The 15,950-nt window shown below is 46.0% G+C and overlaps 1 protein-coding gene across 1 annotated transcript in view; it reads right to left on the reverse strand.

Annotated features, from left to right (window-relative positions):
- Positions 1–15,950, reverse strand: part of HELLS (helicase, lymphoid specific) — a 372,397-nt gene that overhangs the window by 79,421 nt on the left and 277,026 nt on the right. The window contains exons 18-19 of the mRNA XM_085603527.1: positions 11,107–11,223; positions 720–879 (exon numbers count right to left, since the gene is read on the reverse strand). Coding sequence (XP_085459653.1) covers positions 720–879; positions 11,107–11,223 — 277 coding nt within the window. The remainder of the gene's footprint in view (positions 1–719; positions 880–11,106; positions 11,224–15,950) is intronic.

Consider the following 15,950-nt stretch of genomic DNA (forward strand, 5'->3'; position numbering starts at 1 on the left):
GGAACCAGGACAGAGACCATGGGGGTACCAATTTGCCTACCCAATTTCTACTTATAAGTGGCAAGAGAAAGGGAGCCACATTTTGACCTTTTGGACCTACCCGACAATTTCTAGTAAGATTACTGCCTGTCTCAGAATCTTCTGTTTCCTGGACCTCAACCTGGACCAGACCATACAGTTTGGCTTCTAGGTCACAGATGACCTTTGGATTTATCCTAGAGGTCGTCACATGATTCCAAGCCCTGCAATGAGCCCAGACACCAGAGACCGCCCTCACGCGGATCCGTCACTAATATCTGTTTGCAGCAAGCCTTGCATAGATTAAACCCTGCAATCTTAGGGTGAGACATGTCCCTTGCGCAATGGTAAAATGTAGGCTATAAAAATTCTGTCAATTGACAGAAGTGAGGAAGCAAGCTCTGGATGACTGTCAGAAGGCACAGAAAGACAGGAATGGACGTTGACCTGCAGAGGTGGCACGTATATGGTGGCCCCGGAGTTTATCTCCGGTTGGGACGGATCAGACGCGGAACCGCACAATGCCACCTACCAGCATGCGAGGGAATGGCTCAAAAAAAAATCTAGAGATCCAATCTGGTACCCAGGGGTATTCACAAGGTGAGACATCTGCAATTAGAAATCAATCAGAAAAATGCTAAAATACCCTCACCCTACAGACACAAATAGACATTTGGTTGGTTACATAAGAATGTACTTACTTTTATGAATGACCAGCTTTTCTAGCTTTCTCTTGGCAGCAGCCCTTTCCACTATTTTCTGGTCGATAGTATTTGCAGTCACAAAGCGATAAACAACAACAGGTTTTGTCTGGCCAATTCTGTGGCACCTATCTTGAGCCTGAAGATCACACTGTGGATTCTAAGGACAAAGATTGTTTAAAGAAAGTTAGGTCTATGCACCTTGGTGTCCATTCTTCATGCTCTGTATGTAAAATTATCTATACAAATCTATTAGCAAAACACATTTGGAATGTATCTCAGGGCAAATTTCAAAACACTATGTAGGAACAGAATAAAGTCATGCAACTTTACCTACTGTTGTCCGGTAATGGCATCTTTTATATAGTCACACGCTTGAATTCCTAGTCAGACTAAATCCCTAGTTATTTTCTAAAAGGAACGCGTTACTTACCTGTAACTGCGGTTATCCAGTATTGGTATCTTTCATAGATTCACATGCCTGAATCATTCCCAGTCGTCAGGATGGGAGTCCCCGGTAAATAAACAAAGATTTGTACGTCTGCAGCATCCTTCATGAGTTTCGTATCCAGGCAGTAATGCTTGGTGAATGTATGCGGCGTCTTCCATGTGGCCGCTCTACAGATGTCCACAATGGGCACTCCTGCAAACAGTGCCATGGAAGTAGACATTGCCCTCGTGGAATGGGCACGAACTGTTGAGAGTAGTGGACGCCCTGCTTGCTGGTGACAGAAGGTAATGGCTGAAGAGATCCAGCGAGAGATACTTTGTTTGGTTAGTGGTAGCCCTTTTCTAGGCCTACTGTACGCTACGAAGAATTGGTTAGATTTACAAAATGGTTTCGTTCTGTCAATGTAAAACTTTAGGCAGCGCTTAAGGTCCAAGGAATGCAGGGTTTTCTCTGCCGCTGTCTGCGGATTTGAAAAGAATAAAACGCAGCACGATAGGCTCGTTAAGATGGAACTGGGAGGGAACTTTAGGGATAAACTTCGGATTTGTTTGAAGAATGACCCTATCCTGTTTGAATTGAAGGAAAGGGTCTTGGATTGAGAAAGCCTGGAGTTCCCCCACTCGCCTTGCCGAGGTAAGGGCCAGAAGGAGCGCAGTCTTCCAGGAGAGATACTTAAGATCTGCTCTGTGTATTGGCTCAAACGGGTGTTTCATGAGTTGAGCCAGAACCGTGTTGAGATGTCAAGCCGGAGGTACAGGTTTTACTGGAGGGAATGTTCTAAACAGTCCTTTAAGGAACTGCTTAATAAGCCTATGAGACCACAGAGAAGGACCTGTAGAGGATCTCCTGAAGCGCGATATTGCTGCCAGGTGAACTTTAATGGAGGCATGAGCTAGACCAGATTTTGCCAGATGTAGCAGGTACGGCAATATTTGTTCCGGTGTGGAAGAGAGAGGGTGTATTTTGTTTGATTTGCACCAGATACAAAACCTCTTCCATTTTAATGAATACGTTCTGTTGGTACTATCTGCTTGGGCCCGAGCTAGAACTTGTCTACTATCAGGAGGAATGTCTAAACCCTGAAACTCTCAACTCAGGAGCCAAGCTGATAATTTGAGAGATGCCGGATCCGGATGCTGGACTTGTTGGTTGTTGAGCGTTGGAAGAGATGGAAACGGTTTCAACCTGATCGGCGGTTCCAGGGAGAGAAGGTGAAGCTCTGTAAACCAATGTTGGCGTGGCCAAGCTGGAGCTATCAAGAGGAGTGTGCAGGGCTCCGCTTTCAACTTCCGGAGAACCCTGGGAATCCGGGGAATTGGCAGAAAGGTGTACGCAAAGTCGTTGCACCATGCGATCGAAAATGCATTCCCCAGAGACCCTTGCTGGGGATGCCAGCTTGCAAAGTGTTGGCATTTGGCGTTCTGCTGGGTAGCGAAGAGGTCCAGAAGCGGGGTGCCCCATCGAGCGAATATGCTGTTGAGGACTGGCTGATCCAACTCCCACTCGTGGCATTCCGCCTGTCTTCTGCTCAGAGAATCCGCCAACACGTTGTGGGCGCCTGGAACATACTCTGCTCGGAGAGAGATGTGACTGAGCAGCCAGTTCCAAATTTTTTGCGACTCGTGAGAGAGTGTCAGAGAACGAGTCCCACCCTGTTTGTTCAAATAGTGCATTGTTGTGGTATTGTCGGTTCGGACAAACACTAGGGAGTTTTTGATTCGTGGATGGAAAGCCACCAGAGCGAGATACACTACGCGCAGCTCCAGAAGATTTATGTGAAGTGCCTTCTCGGAAGGGGACCACTTTCCGCTTATCTGCAGTTCTTGAAGGAAAGCTCCCCAGTCTAAGGAGGCGTCCGTGGTGATATGTGGAGCAGCAGGAAGCAAGAAAGGCAAGCCGTGAGAAAGGTTCTGGGGCAAGCCCACCACCGTAGAGCCTTTTTGTTCGCAGGGGTCACCTGGATGACGTCAAAGGACCCCGTACACTGGACCCATTGATCCGACAGCGCTTCTTGAAGAGGCCGCATGCGAAGGCGACAGTGCGGAACTAACAGGATGCAAGAAGACATCATCCTGAATAGGGACTTGAAGAGACGCATTGACAGCGTCTTCTTGGACCTTATAAGGAGCGCCAATGAATGAAGTTTGTCTTTGCGTTCCTGTGATGGAAACGCCTTCCTCTGTATGGTGTCTAGGGTAGCACCCAGAAAACTTATGCGCTGGGAAGGCTGAAGGACGGACTTGTCCCGATTGAGAGTCAGCCCCAGACAATTGAAAAGCCTCAGACAGGCGCTGGAAGACGTGGACGCGCCTCCTAGAGAGGGTGATTTGACGAGCCAGTCGTCCAGATATGGGAAGACTTGATGGTGATGTTGTCGTAGGTACGCAGCCACTGGAGCCAGACATTTGGTAAAAATGCGTGGCGCCGATTTGAGTCCAAACGGCAGAACCCGAAACTGGTAATGCCTGCCAGCCACCATGAATCTCAGATATTTCTTGTGGTTGCGGTGTATTGGAATATGAAAATAGGCGTCTTGCAGGTCTAAAGACACCATGTAATCGCCCGCATTGAGAAGCTGTAACACTTCCTGAATGGTGACCATACGAAACAACTGCTTTTTCAAAAACTTGTTTAGATTCCTCAAGTCCAATATCGGTCTCCATTTCTTCTCCTTTTTTCGAATGAGGAAAAACCGGGAGTAAAACCCCTTTCCCCTTTGACCTGGGGGAACCCTCTCGATAGCTCCTTCTGGAGCATGAGTGCCACCTCCAGGAGTAAAGCATGCAATTTTTTGTAAAGCATAGGACAGGGGTGGGGTTTGGGGAGGAATCTGGATGAACTCTAGAGAATGTCCGAATTGAACTAATTGTAGAACCCAGCGGTCCGCAGTTACTTTTTGCCAATTTGTGAGAAAATGGGAAATTCTTCCTCCAGCTTTGGAGGGCAGAGAGGAGTTGGAGACCGGCGGTAGTTGAAAGTCACTGTCGCCGAGCGGCGTCCTTTTGTCTCCCTCCCTTGCCACGAAAGGAAGATTTAGTGTCGGAGGAGAGTTGTTGACGCTGCTGATATTGCGAACGGTATTGCTGAGAGGAAGGGAAGGAAGATCGGTGTTGGAAATCTCCTCGAGTCGATGTTTGACCTCTCCCTCTTGAGCCTCGAAAAGAAGGGTTCCGGAATTGTAGGGAACCCAACGCCCTAGCGGTGTCGGTATCCTTCTTAATACCTTGTAATGCCTCATCAATATGTGTGCCAAAGAGAAGTTGGCCATCATATGGCATGTCTAGTACCTTGGTTTGTACTTCCGGTCTGAAGGAAGTTGCCTTCAACCAACCCTGGCGCCGTAACAGCTGTGCCCGCTAGTTGGCGAAATCCGGTTGAAGCAATAGCCATTGTGCAATCTATAACTTCAGAGGCAGATCTCTCCCCCTCCAGTAAGATCTTCTTTGCCTCCTCTTTCGACTCTTCAGGTAAGTTCGCTAGGTATGGCGCAATATCTGCCCACATCTGCAGATTGTAACGTCCCAACAGTGCTAAGGAGTTGGAAGCCCGCACTATCAAAGCAGACATGGACAAAAAGCGCTTACCAATGTTATCCAGTCGCCTACCCTCTTTATCCGGTGGAGCAGTCAACAAAGCAGATGGATTTTTTGACTTTCTCTGAGCGGCTTGGGTAATGACGGAGTCCGGTTTCGGATGGCCTGTGAGGCAAGCTGGAGCAGTATCTGGCGCTTTATATTTCTTATCCAGCCGAGGCAAAACTGGAGGGACAGAGGAAGGGTTCTGCATAATCTTTATGCCTTGTTCCCAAATGTAGTCTATTATAGGGATCGAGCGAACCAACTTTTTTAAAGGCTCTTTAAAATCGTAGAGTAAACAAACCTGTTGGTGCGAGGGCTTAGGTATTTGAAAGCGCTGGGCCGCTCTCTCTACGATATTATGAAAGCCTCCAATGTCCTCTGGAGGCGAGTCGGCTGTGCTCGGAACGGGAGAAGCTGGACAGGGAAGAATGTAGTCATCCCATTCATCCTGATGAAATTGGGCATCCTGAAGCTCTCCTTCATGCTCATCATCTTCGTCATCTGTAGTGAGACGAGGCGGTGATGTGATAGGCTCAGACTGTAAAACCAATGGAGAAGCTCGTGGCCTTGGTGTTGGAGGCACAACCGGTATCTGAGAAGGAGCCGGCGTTGGAAACCGCTGCTTGTAGTCGGATATAAGGAATTGGAGATCAGGGACGCAGGCAGACAAACCATGGAAGGTGGAGGTTGCGTATATTCCTCAGGTGCAACATCCTGATATTCCTGTCCGTTATCCTCATAGTCCGAGCTATCTTGATATTTCACATGGAGCTGCGACGGACTTGTCGCTGTACGGAACATACTTCCATCGTCAGAGTCTTCCTCCTCCAAAAGTTGAGCTGGAGGCAGGAGTTGGACCCTACTAGGTGAAGTCAGGGCGGGTGTCAGTGCACGTTTCGTAACCTTGAGGTGCACATATGTAATTTGTACATCAGAGTCCATAGCTGTCGACAGGCCCGTCGACGGTAGAGTCGTCGACGATGTAGTGTGAACCGTCATCATTGAAAGTTGCGACGACGTCGTTGAGGCCATCGTAGACGGTGTCGTCGTCGACGACGATGATGAATGCTTCGTCGACGATGAAGGCTTCGTCGACGGAGCTGTCGTCGACTGTGTCGTCGTCGAGGTAGCTTTAGTCGATGGTGTCGACGGCGATCGCAGTGTCGACGGCAGCTTGGCTGATGTCTTTAATTTTCAGCGTCGACGAGACAGATTTACCGGCCGTCGACTATGGAGTTGTCGTCGATGTAGTCAAGGAATGTGACGCGCCAGAAGTAGACATTGTCGTCGACAAGGTAGCATGGACTGCCGTCGATGGAGATCTCGTTGATGAAGCCACCGTCGACTAGGTAGTCGTCGTCGACGGGGTGGAAGTAGGCTTCTTAAAGGCATGTGGAACTTCCTGAGGAGAAACTGTCCCTGGCAGAGTCTTAGCAGGGACCTCTGAAGACTTTATGCGCCTTCTTTTGAGGTGGCTGCGACGAAGGGCCCGGAGATGCCACCCTTGGTCTCTTCTGAGAGGACAGAGGAGATGGAAGAGCCCTCACTTTCCTCAGAGGACAATACAGTATCCTTGTCCTTAAGCCTCTGCAGCCAGATTAAGAGGTGCCCTTCACGGTCTTTAAGGGTCTTGGAGGAGAAGGTACGACATACCTTACAATCCTTTGAAGAGTGGCTAGGATAAAGACAGTAGAGACAGTCCCTATGTTGGTCGTCCACATGAAGCCTCTTTTTTCCCACAGGAAGCACAAGACCTGAAAAGGCCCTTCTTCGGAGTGTCAGCCATGAAGAACTAAGAAATCCTCACAGAAAATACAAACGTGAAGCAAGAAACACTGGAAATCCAGTAGTAATGAGCAGAGCTCAGTGGAGACTCCCTTCGCACGACGTGCGGTAGAAAATCTGAGGGACTAGAGCACCTTCCAAGAAGGTTCTAGAGGGTGGTGCTAGCTGATTGGCTACTCGCCAAACTTTGGTCCTTTTTACATAAGGACGTGGATATGTTACTAAGATAAGGCCTTTTGGGCCTCTTACTCTATATGTCTGAGACCGAGATAATGCAATGGAATCAGGAGGTGGCAGCTCCTGATGTAAAACTCCGCATGAGATATCTTGGCATTCATTTAGCTCAAGATATTATGGAGATATCGAAAGTAAATCTCAGTAGAGTCCATAAGGAGGTGTGCAACCTTCTATCACGGTGGTCAGGCCTTCAGCTGAACATATTTGGGAGAGTAAATTTAGTTAAAATGATTATACTGCCCAAAATCACTTTCCTATTCAATTCCATCCCACTAATGTTTAACTCACCAGATTTAGCCAAACTTCAGGGGAAAATAGGCTCCTTCATTTGGAATACGAAGACTTCAAGAATTTCTTGGAAGAAAATGAGGAGAACCCTGAAAATGGGTGGGTTAGCTTTACCAGATTTACTCATATATTGCCACTCCTTTCATTTTAAAAACTTCAGACTCCTGGCTGATGAGACAGATGCCTCCTCTTTGGGTCTTCTGTTTCGGGCACTTCTCCATGGTATCCCACAAGGACAGGAATATTTTCTGTTCAAATTTGGAGATCCAAAATACTACAAGAGGGTGAGACTAAAAATTCTAAACACGGCTTTAAAAAACTGGATGTTTATTAGGAAAAGATTGAGTATCCCCTATTATGCCCCTAACGCCCCGATATGGGACTCACCAGGGACTCCGGACTGTCTTAAAGACACCCTTTCATCTCCACTTAAAACAGCAGGATTAGTATTTTGGAGGGATCTACAGAGAGATTCGGAGCTCCTGGATTGGAATTCTCTGTCGAGTCTGACAGGGGGAACACTTACAAGATTTAAATATTATCAGCTTTCGGGGTGGTGGGCCACCTTTCCATGGAATATTAACATCCCAAACCCAAAGTTTGATCTGGTCAATAAAAAGGGCAGATGGCCAAAAGAACTTTCTTACTGGTATTGGGCGTTGATAGAAGTGGAGGATGTTACCGAGCCTGAACTCCAAAAGCTGTGGGGCAATGTTATTGGTACAGGCGTTAATCTGCGGGATCTGTGGGTGGACTCATTTGCAATGCTTTATACGGTGGTTAAGTCTGCCCCCCTAAAAAGAAATCACCTTTTTACCTTGTATAGAGTATACATCTCACCTAAAAAATTAGCCAAAATAACAAGTTTAGATTACTATTGCCCGAGATGCAAACTGTTAGCCGCAGACGATTTGCACATGTTTGTAGAGTGCCCAATGTTAACAAATTACTGGCTTAAAGTACAAGGGTTCCTGGCTGAGGTTCTAGGCAGACAATTAGTAGTAACTACTAGGATGATCATGTTTGGAGTAACATCGCACATTGAACAGAATGATCTGGCTTCTAAATTTATCTTTTATGTCATCATCCTAGCGCGACGAGAAATATGTAAAGCCTGGAAGAGTGAAAATGCCCCAAACTTTGCAGACTGCCTGAAGTACCTTATATATATAAGCGAATTTGATATGGCCTGTGATAGTACCAGCCAAGATAAGATCTGGGCGGCCCTTGTGGCATGGCGGAATAGATGAGCATATTCCAATGATTTCACCTGGGCACTGTTGGTTCTTTGCCTTCAAAACATTGGGTCAAATGGCCTGAATGGAATGGAGTGGAATAAGAAAACAGTTGCTACTAGAGGGGTATTTCCTTCCCATCTCTCCTCAGACCCCTAAACATCGAGATTGGAATAACGCGGGAAGAGGAGAGGGGGCGGGTTTCTCCATCTGGAATGCCCACCTTGGTATATGAGGAATAAAAAAAAAAAAACAAATTTGGTTTTACCACGATCTTGCTTTTTTCTCCACTGAGTAAATCCAGTCAGCGCAAGTCCCAACTGCGCATGTTGTGCAAGGAACTCAGACTGGCAAGGGCCTCATCATCACAGATTAATGGGCAATGGGTCAGAAACGAGTGAGCCTTTTAACTATAGTTTAACGTAGCTGGAGGCGAGAAATGACATGTGCTTTTAATGAGTTGTGATAATGGCTACAAAGCTTTGTAGTGGAAAAGCTTTTTTTCAGAAATCTGTTGGCAGGAAAACTGGTTTGAAGTGATTTCTGTTTCAAGTACCTCTCTACACAGTTCTGTAATCACAGCCTCTGTGGAGGGTGGGGGATGCTCCTCACAGCAGGGTAGTTTCTAGCCTGGAGCACCCACAATAGAGGCACAAAGAGATGTCAACTATCTGCATTGAACTAAGAACAGCCACAAAGACCGTGATCAGGAAAGAGACAAGTGGATGGTTTAACCTAAAAGACCTTCTCACACTGAACAGGACCCCTTCACCCCACCATCTACCAAGTAGCAGCGCTACAGTAAGAACCTAATCAAATTTCTAAAGGAGATTGGTATCTTTTGTCCTTGCTTTACTGTCTAGTCATCCTCCCTCCTGCACCCTAACTTTTCCACTGTCTGGGAACCCTCCCCCCCCCCCCCCCCCCAGCTCTTCAACCCCATTTCTTTCACAGGAACGGGCCCAGAACGTCCGAAATGGAACCCACATGCCTTTATCACTGCTTCATTTATACATGCAATGCATATACTACAAAAGTCAACTACATAAACTTCAATGGGATTAGGTGATTAAGTAGGGCATACATTGGATCGCATATTGGAGACTCTCTGCCAGTGCCAAATAACAAATTTTAGTGAGCGAGCGAAAACAACTTTAGTTTACAGAATAGTGTGGGAAGATCTTTAAATGAGACCTTTTCTTTTTTCTGCCCTAACTCCCCTTGCGCAGCGTACAGATCCTGTACCCCTGTTGGGATGCTTCAACTATATTTAAAAACTGCCCTAGGCTTGGCTCAACAGGCTAGGACTCATGGTTAAATGTTGTGTAGACTTGGAAACCCGCTTAAGCCGTCTGCCGCCCAGGTTTATGTATTTAATAGTTGCACAGTCAGTATATTATTTAAATATTAGTGGTACTAAAACAGACCTATCTGATTTAGTAAACTTTGAGGTATTTCATTATAAATGCAATGCTTGTAGGGTTGTTAACTTTAGTAATGCAATTCATGTTAAGTCATCATGGTCATATGCTATATGCTGGGAAGACATGAGGGCACTTTCTGTGATATCACTTTGGTCAACGAATGTGGAATATCACTTTCACTAACCCTAGCATTTTGGCATCCATGGTCCAACGAGTCCTTGACTGAAGTCTCAATCTAATACAGTAAAACATTTAGAGCGGTTTGTGGTGGGCATGGAAGACTATTGTCAGCCCTGGTACGCCTTAAGCAAATCTGTAAGGAGTTTGCTCCTCGTGGCTAAAGTCGATCCTGAACGGCCATGAAAAGTCCCCTCTAGATAAACACAAGAAACCCGGTTTAAGACTGCTACCATGAGGAGAACGGTCAGTACTGATTTGCAGGAGGTGGACCTCTGCATAGAGAGAGTGAGTGAAAAACAATAGTTTGAAATGCTATCCAGAGCCATTGTCAGAGGGTTAGACTATTTGCAAGCTTTCCTCGCATCATCTTTTCTGTTTTTGATAGCTGTGTTGGAGCATGGAGGTAGAGGAGACATCGTGCTCAACTACTGTCACAGTCAATTGTTATAATAAATCCCAAAGAGTCAAATACCATCCATAAAAATGTCACGAAAACTTCTGTCCAAATTACAAGCATATTAAGAGAAATTCTATTTCCTGCAAGTGGTAAGACGTTTTACCCATAGCAGCCTGTAAATTTGTAATGTACATCAGAAAAGCAGGTGACTAACTCACTAATACTGTTGTTGTCATTTAAGATGTAGGGCCACTGGACCGTTTGAGCACAGTCTTTCAGAAGTAGTTCTGGGTCACCTTCACAGACATGCAGGGCATGACACTGATGAGCCTTGGAAGCAAAGTTTCTGCCAAAGGGCAAAAATAAAGAGATGCAACGTAGAAAGGGGGAGGGGACATTCAAACAGTGGCAAACGTTGCCCTATAGAAAGCCTCAACCAGCTGGGACACATGTGGAGAAAAGCTAACAAGGGTATCTGCTCCAGATTCGAGACAGGGTTTAGGGGAGACAAACTGGATTTGGGGCTCTGCCTTCATGCAGTCTCAAATGCCATGAGCAGATGTTGCAGCAGCTTTCCTTAAAAGGCATAGTCCAGGAAAAGAATATGAAGCATAAGGGCTCAGGACTGATGCCATACTAACAGATTTGGCCTTCAGAAGCAAACACTTAAAGGATAGAGGCACATACCTACTTTCTAAACCAAATATTAGGCAAGTGTGTTAAACAAAATCTACTTGCAATTCAAACTAAACACTTAAAGGAAATATTGATTAACTGACAACTAAATGTTAGAATTTGTTAGGACTACTTACCCAATCACTGTCATAAATTATGACTGTATCAGCTGCAGTTAAATTAATTCCAAGGCCTCCTGCCCTTGTGCTCACCAAAAATATAAAAACCTCAGGATCCATGCTAAATTTACGCATCTGAAAAACAAAAGAACACTGAATTACAATTTAATACATTTAAATGTCTAACTAATTACTGTAACCTATAATTTGTACATCAAGTTACATTTTGTCAAGTTTACTTTAGGAAACAACCAATAAACACTGCTTATAACTACTGCACAATACAACTATAACAAACGTTAGTATTTGCACATTCTACAGTCATTGCACATCATAAGCAATAGGTTTGCAACCCTACTCTACTACAAAAAGGTATTAACATGGCAGTGTAAAGTGTGGGGATGGGGTACGGTTGGGGTGCCAAGAGTAATTGGGGGTGGGGGTTGTGACAAATTAATCTCTTGATAAACCATGCAAAGAACATGCATTTCAGTGGAACAGGGAGACAAGCATCCAAATGGACCATTCACACTTGGTAAAGGGGACACCATGTGTGCCCTAGTAGTTTGGGTGTTTAAGGTTTGTGCCATCGGGATTACCACTCGTGGTCTACAACAGTATATTTATCATTTTACTTAAACAGTGATATTGGATTAGCAAGTTAGAAAAATATGATCTAAAGAGATCATAAATGATGTGTAATAAATCAACTCCTATATATCGATACAATCTTAATTTTACCAGTTATAAAACTGGAGTTCAAAACAAAAATCTAAATTGGCTCCATATCGGAAAAAAATACCAAATTAATTATCCTCATGTGTCCAACAAATTCAGGACCACAATAGCTAATGTGTGCCAAAAAAGCATGAGATCCAGTAATTAAAGCACTAAAGAGACAAATATCTGAAGTTGACAAATAGAGGACAAATGGCAATCCTCTATGCTGTTGGAATGAAGCAATATTCACATTTCTTTAATGAGCATTTTTCTTGAAGCATTTTGTGGTACATAATAGTAAAACGCGTATTGAGGAGTTAATGGTTAAACCCACTTTCCGACGTTATAGCTTGGCTTTATATGTTGCTAGAAGTTTTTATTTAGATTGTCCATAAAAGAAATATCACTTGAGATTCTGCACATCCTTGTCTGCCGAACTAGCTCACCACCTTTTTCATCATAAAGGACAAGTTGCTTATCTTTGGTAACACCTTAGCTGGTAGAGGCATCATCTAGCCGCAGATTCCTTACCTTTTAATTTCCCAGGCGTCAGACTGGAGCTGGCAGATCTTTTTACAAGCAATACCCCTGCATGCCGATACGTGGCGTAGGTCTCCTCCGCGTGACATAGTCGGCGTATTCTTTGCCGTTGTGACATCCGCATCTTCTATATAGGCACCAACTCGGCACGCTGACGTCAGTTACTTTTTACAGCTTTCCACACAAGAAACAAGGAGCAATTAGGTGCACTGACATTGGTTAGTTTCTGAACTAGGGCCTTCAAAGGGGTCATCTCTGACTCTAGAAACTGGTCCACAGTGCGGGAAGGATGGGAGGGTTGGTAAGGAATCTGCGGCTAGATGAGGTCTACCAGATAAGGCTTTATCAAAGGTAAGTAATGTGTCCATCTGATATACACATCTAGCCGCAGATTCCTTACCTTTGGATAGATAACCAAGCAATACCATCCCCAGGGGAGTGACTGTGGACAAGTTTAGACCAGGAAGTCCTGCAGGACAGAGGGGCCAAAAAGGCCATCCCTTCAGACGTGACTGTCCAGGCAGCAGTGTTTGTTAAAAGTATGCAGGGATGACCACATTGATGCCTGACAAATGTAGAGGACCGGAACTCCAACTTGCAACGTCGTGGCAGCAGCCTTACTTCTGGTGGATTGAGCCCTTAGGCCATCTGGAGGGTGCTTTTTGGCCAGAGCGTAGAAAATGTAGATACAGAGGACGACCCATCGCGAGACAGTCCTCTTTTGCACCGCACAACGCTTCTTCATTCCAGTAGCACACAAAGAGTTGGTCGCCCACCTGGAACTCTTACGTGCGTTCAAGGTAGAATGACAATGCTCATTTTGGGTCCAGATGGTGGAGTAGCTTCTCTTCTTTAGAGGGAAGCGGAGGAGCATAAAAAATGCGTAATGTGACAGATTGTCCCATGTGTTACTTTTTGTTAGAAAGAGGCCCTAGTGTGAAGCACCTACTTATCGGGGAAGATGGTTAGGTAAGGAGGCTTCGATGACCGAGCCTGCAATTAACTCACACTCCTGGTATTAGTTATTGCCACTAAAAAGGCTGTTTTGATGATAAGCAGCCGGAGGGGGCAGTTGTGTAACAGAGCACACATCAGGAATGTGAGAACCAAATTAAGTTCACTCAGAAATGATAAAAAGGACCGGTGAAAACATGTACAAGGCCCTTAAGAAATCCATTTACAATAGGGGATTTAAATAAAGAGGGTTGGTCTGGCAGAAGGGGCCAAAAGATACTATTTGACAATGCCCAGAGCACAGCCCTGTTGGGCAAGGGTCAAAATAAAAAGAATGATCAAGGGGAGCAGAAAGAGGATCAATAGATCTTGTACAATATTTTACAAATTTGTCCCACCGACAGGCGTACACGGTCTTAGTAGATGGCCTCCAAGTTTACATTGCAGACTTCAGGAGGAAGGTTGAATGCTAAAAACTGCTGCCACTCAATCTCTACACAAGTAGGTGTAGAGTTGACCGGTTCGGGTGGAGAACTCTCCCCTGTTGCTGCAACAGAAGATACTCACGAAGGGGCAGCCTAACTAGAGGATCGATGCTCAGCTGGAGAAGCTCGGGATACCAGACTCTCCATGGCAAATCCAGAGCAACAGGAATGACTTGGGCCCGGTCTCTCCTAATCTCCCTGTGCACTCTGGGCAGGAGTGGTGTGGGCGGAAAGGCATAAAGGCCTGAGCTCCACTTGAGATGAAAAGCGTGTGAGCCAGAGCCGCCTTGGAAACTGCAGCGCACAAAACTGCTGACATTGCATGTTCTTGGAGGAGGCAAACAGATCTGACAAAGTCTCTCCCCACTGTTTAAAAGAGACCTTGCATCACCTCCAAATGGTCTTTCCCATTAGCACCACTCCAAAAATTTGGCATTTCACAGGGGTTTACATCTCTTATCAAGCTCCTTTACTCTCAGCTGGCCGCTCGCATTCAGGTTAATGGGTTGCTTACCTCTTCGTTCCCCTTGGCTAGGGGCACGAGACCAGGGTGCCCACTCTCCGCTTTTATCACCATGGACCCCTTTGAACAACATCTGCAGGAAAGACCCCCAGCGTGGGCTGCAGCTCAGTCCCGGTCCGCTGCTTTCATTATACGCATATGGTTTTTTTGCAGCACCCTTCCACGAATTTAGACCCCATCATCCAAGAAATTCAGAGATTTGGTTTTTTCTCAGGTCTACAAATTAACAGGGGGATGTCAACTATTCCTGCTGACAGAGGTGATGAAGCAGCTTTAGTGCGAATACCCTCTACAGCGGTGGGAAGATAATGAAGGTTTTAGAGGGTGAGGACTGGCCGATGATTAAGCATGACACCAGGTGGTGTGTGAGACCAGTCCGTCACTTATTGTGAGATGCCTTCACTCACAATGTTTTTGTAACCGTATTTGGGTCATCACACTAGGAGTAGCTCTTTGTGGTAAACAAGATAATGTTGAATGCCTGTGAATTCATATTCACTGACAAAGAACAGGTCCTCCGACTGAACTATGGCTCGGCAGTTGATAATCTAACAATACAGTTTGAGAGGTGGATCAAACTGCCGCTATCGATGGCCAACTGGATCAACATTATCAAAATGGTTCTCCCCCGTTTCTTAATTTGCTCAACATATCCCATTCCCCTTACAAGTGAGTTCCTCGCCACCTCAAGAAGCCTCCTTCTGCGGTTGGTCTGGGCGTGCTGTAGGTGGGTTAGCTGGTGCTGGTCCTCCCGTATGAGCGGAGTGGTTTTGGTGTGTCACATTTCCAACATTACAATCTGATCGCACAGTGTGAATAAGCGCACCATTGGTACCACAGAGACACTCGTGTGAGAAATTGCCATCTTTCTTGCATGGTATGCCCCCACTTTTTGCTGAATGTACTTTGACTGAGTGTACCCTGGACTCCTGCCAATCAGGTGCCCAGGGCCTATGTTCCTTCCCTAAAACAAACCAAAACCCAAATTGGCAAACCCTGGCCACATGTCAGCCCCTGGTAAATGGTACCCTAGGTATCCAAGGCCTTGTGACCAAGGAAGGCCTCTAAGAGCTGCAGCACTCCTTGTGCCACCCTTAGAGGCCCTGTACCCTTACACACACACACACACACACACACACTGCCTTTGCAGGCTGAGTGTTTGGGTGCAAGACAAAAACAAAGTCGACATGGCACACATCCCTGTGTGCCATGCCCATCACCTACACTGCCATGGCATACATCAGTCACCCCTCTAGCTGGGTGCCTTATGCCAATGGTGTGGGCGCAGGAGCCCTGTGCCACTACAGTGCCCAGGTCCATTCCTGAGCACTGTAAGTGCAGTGCTGCCATTTAAGAGTACATGGTGCTGAGAGCTCGTCAAACACGAGCTCCACAGCACCATAATGGCAACACTAAAGACTGAGAAGTTTGGTATCAAACTTCTCAGCACATTAAACCCACACTGATGCCAGTGTGGGATTTAATGTACCCAGCACCCCATAGGGCATCTTAGAGGTGCCCCCTTAAACCTAACCTACAATCTGCGTCTGCTCTGAGGCTGCCTAGGCTGCCACCCAGCAGACATGTTGCTGGACCCCTGGGTAGGAGAGCCCCAGCTCTCCTGGGCCTGCAACAATGCA

This window comes from Triturus cristatus, chromosome 1_2 (genome assembly GCF_964204655.1).
Source record: "Triturus cristatus chromosome 1_2, aTriCri1.1, whole genome shotgun sequence".
Lineage (NCBI taxonomy): Eukaryota > Metazoa > Chordata > Amphibia > Caudata > Salamandridae > Triturus > Triturus cristatus.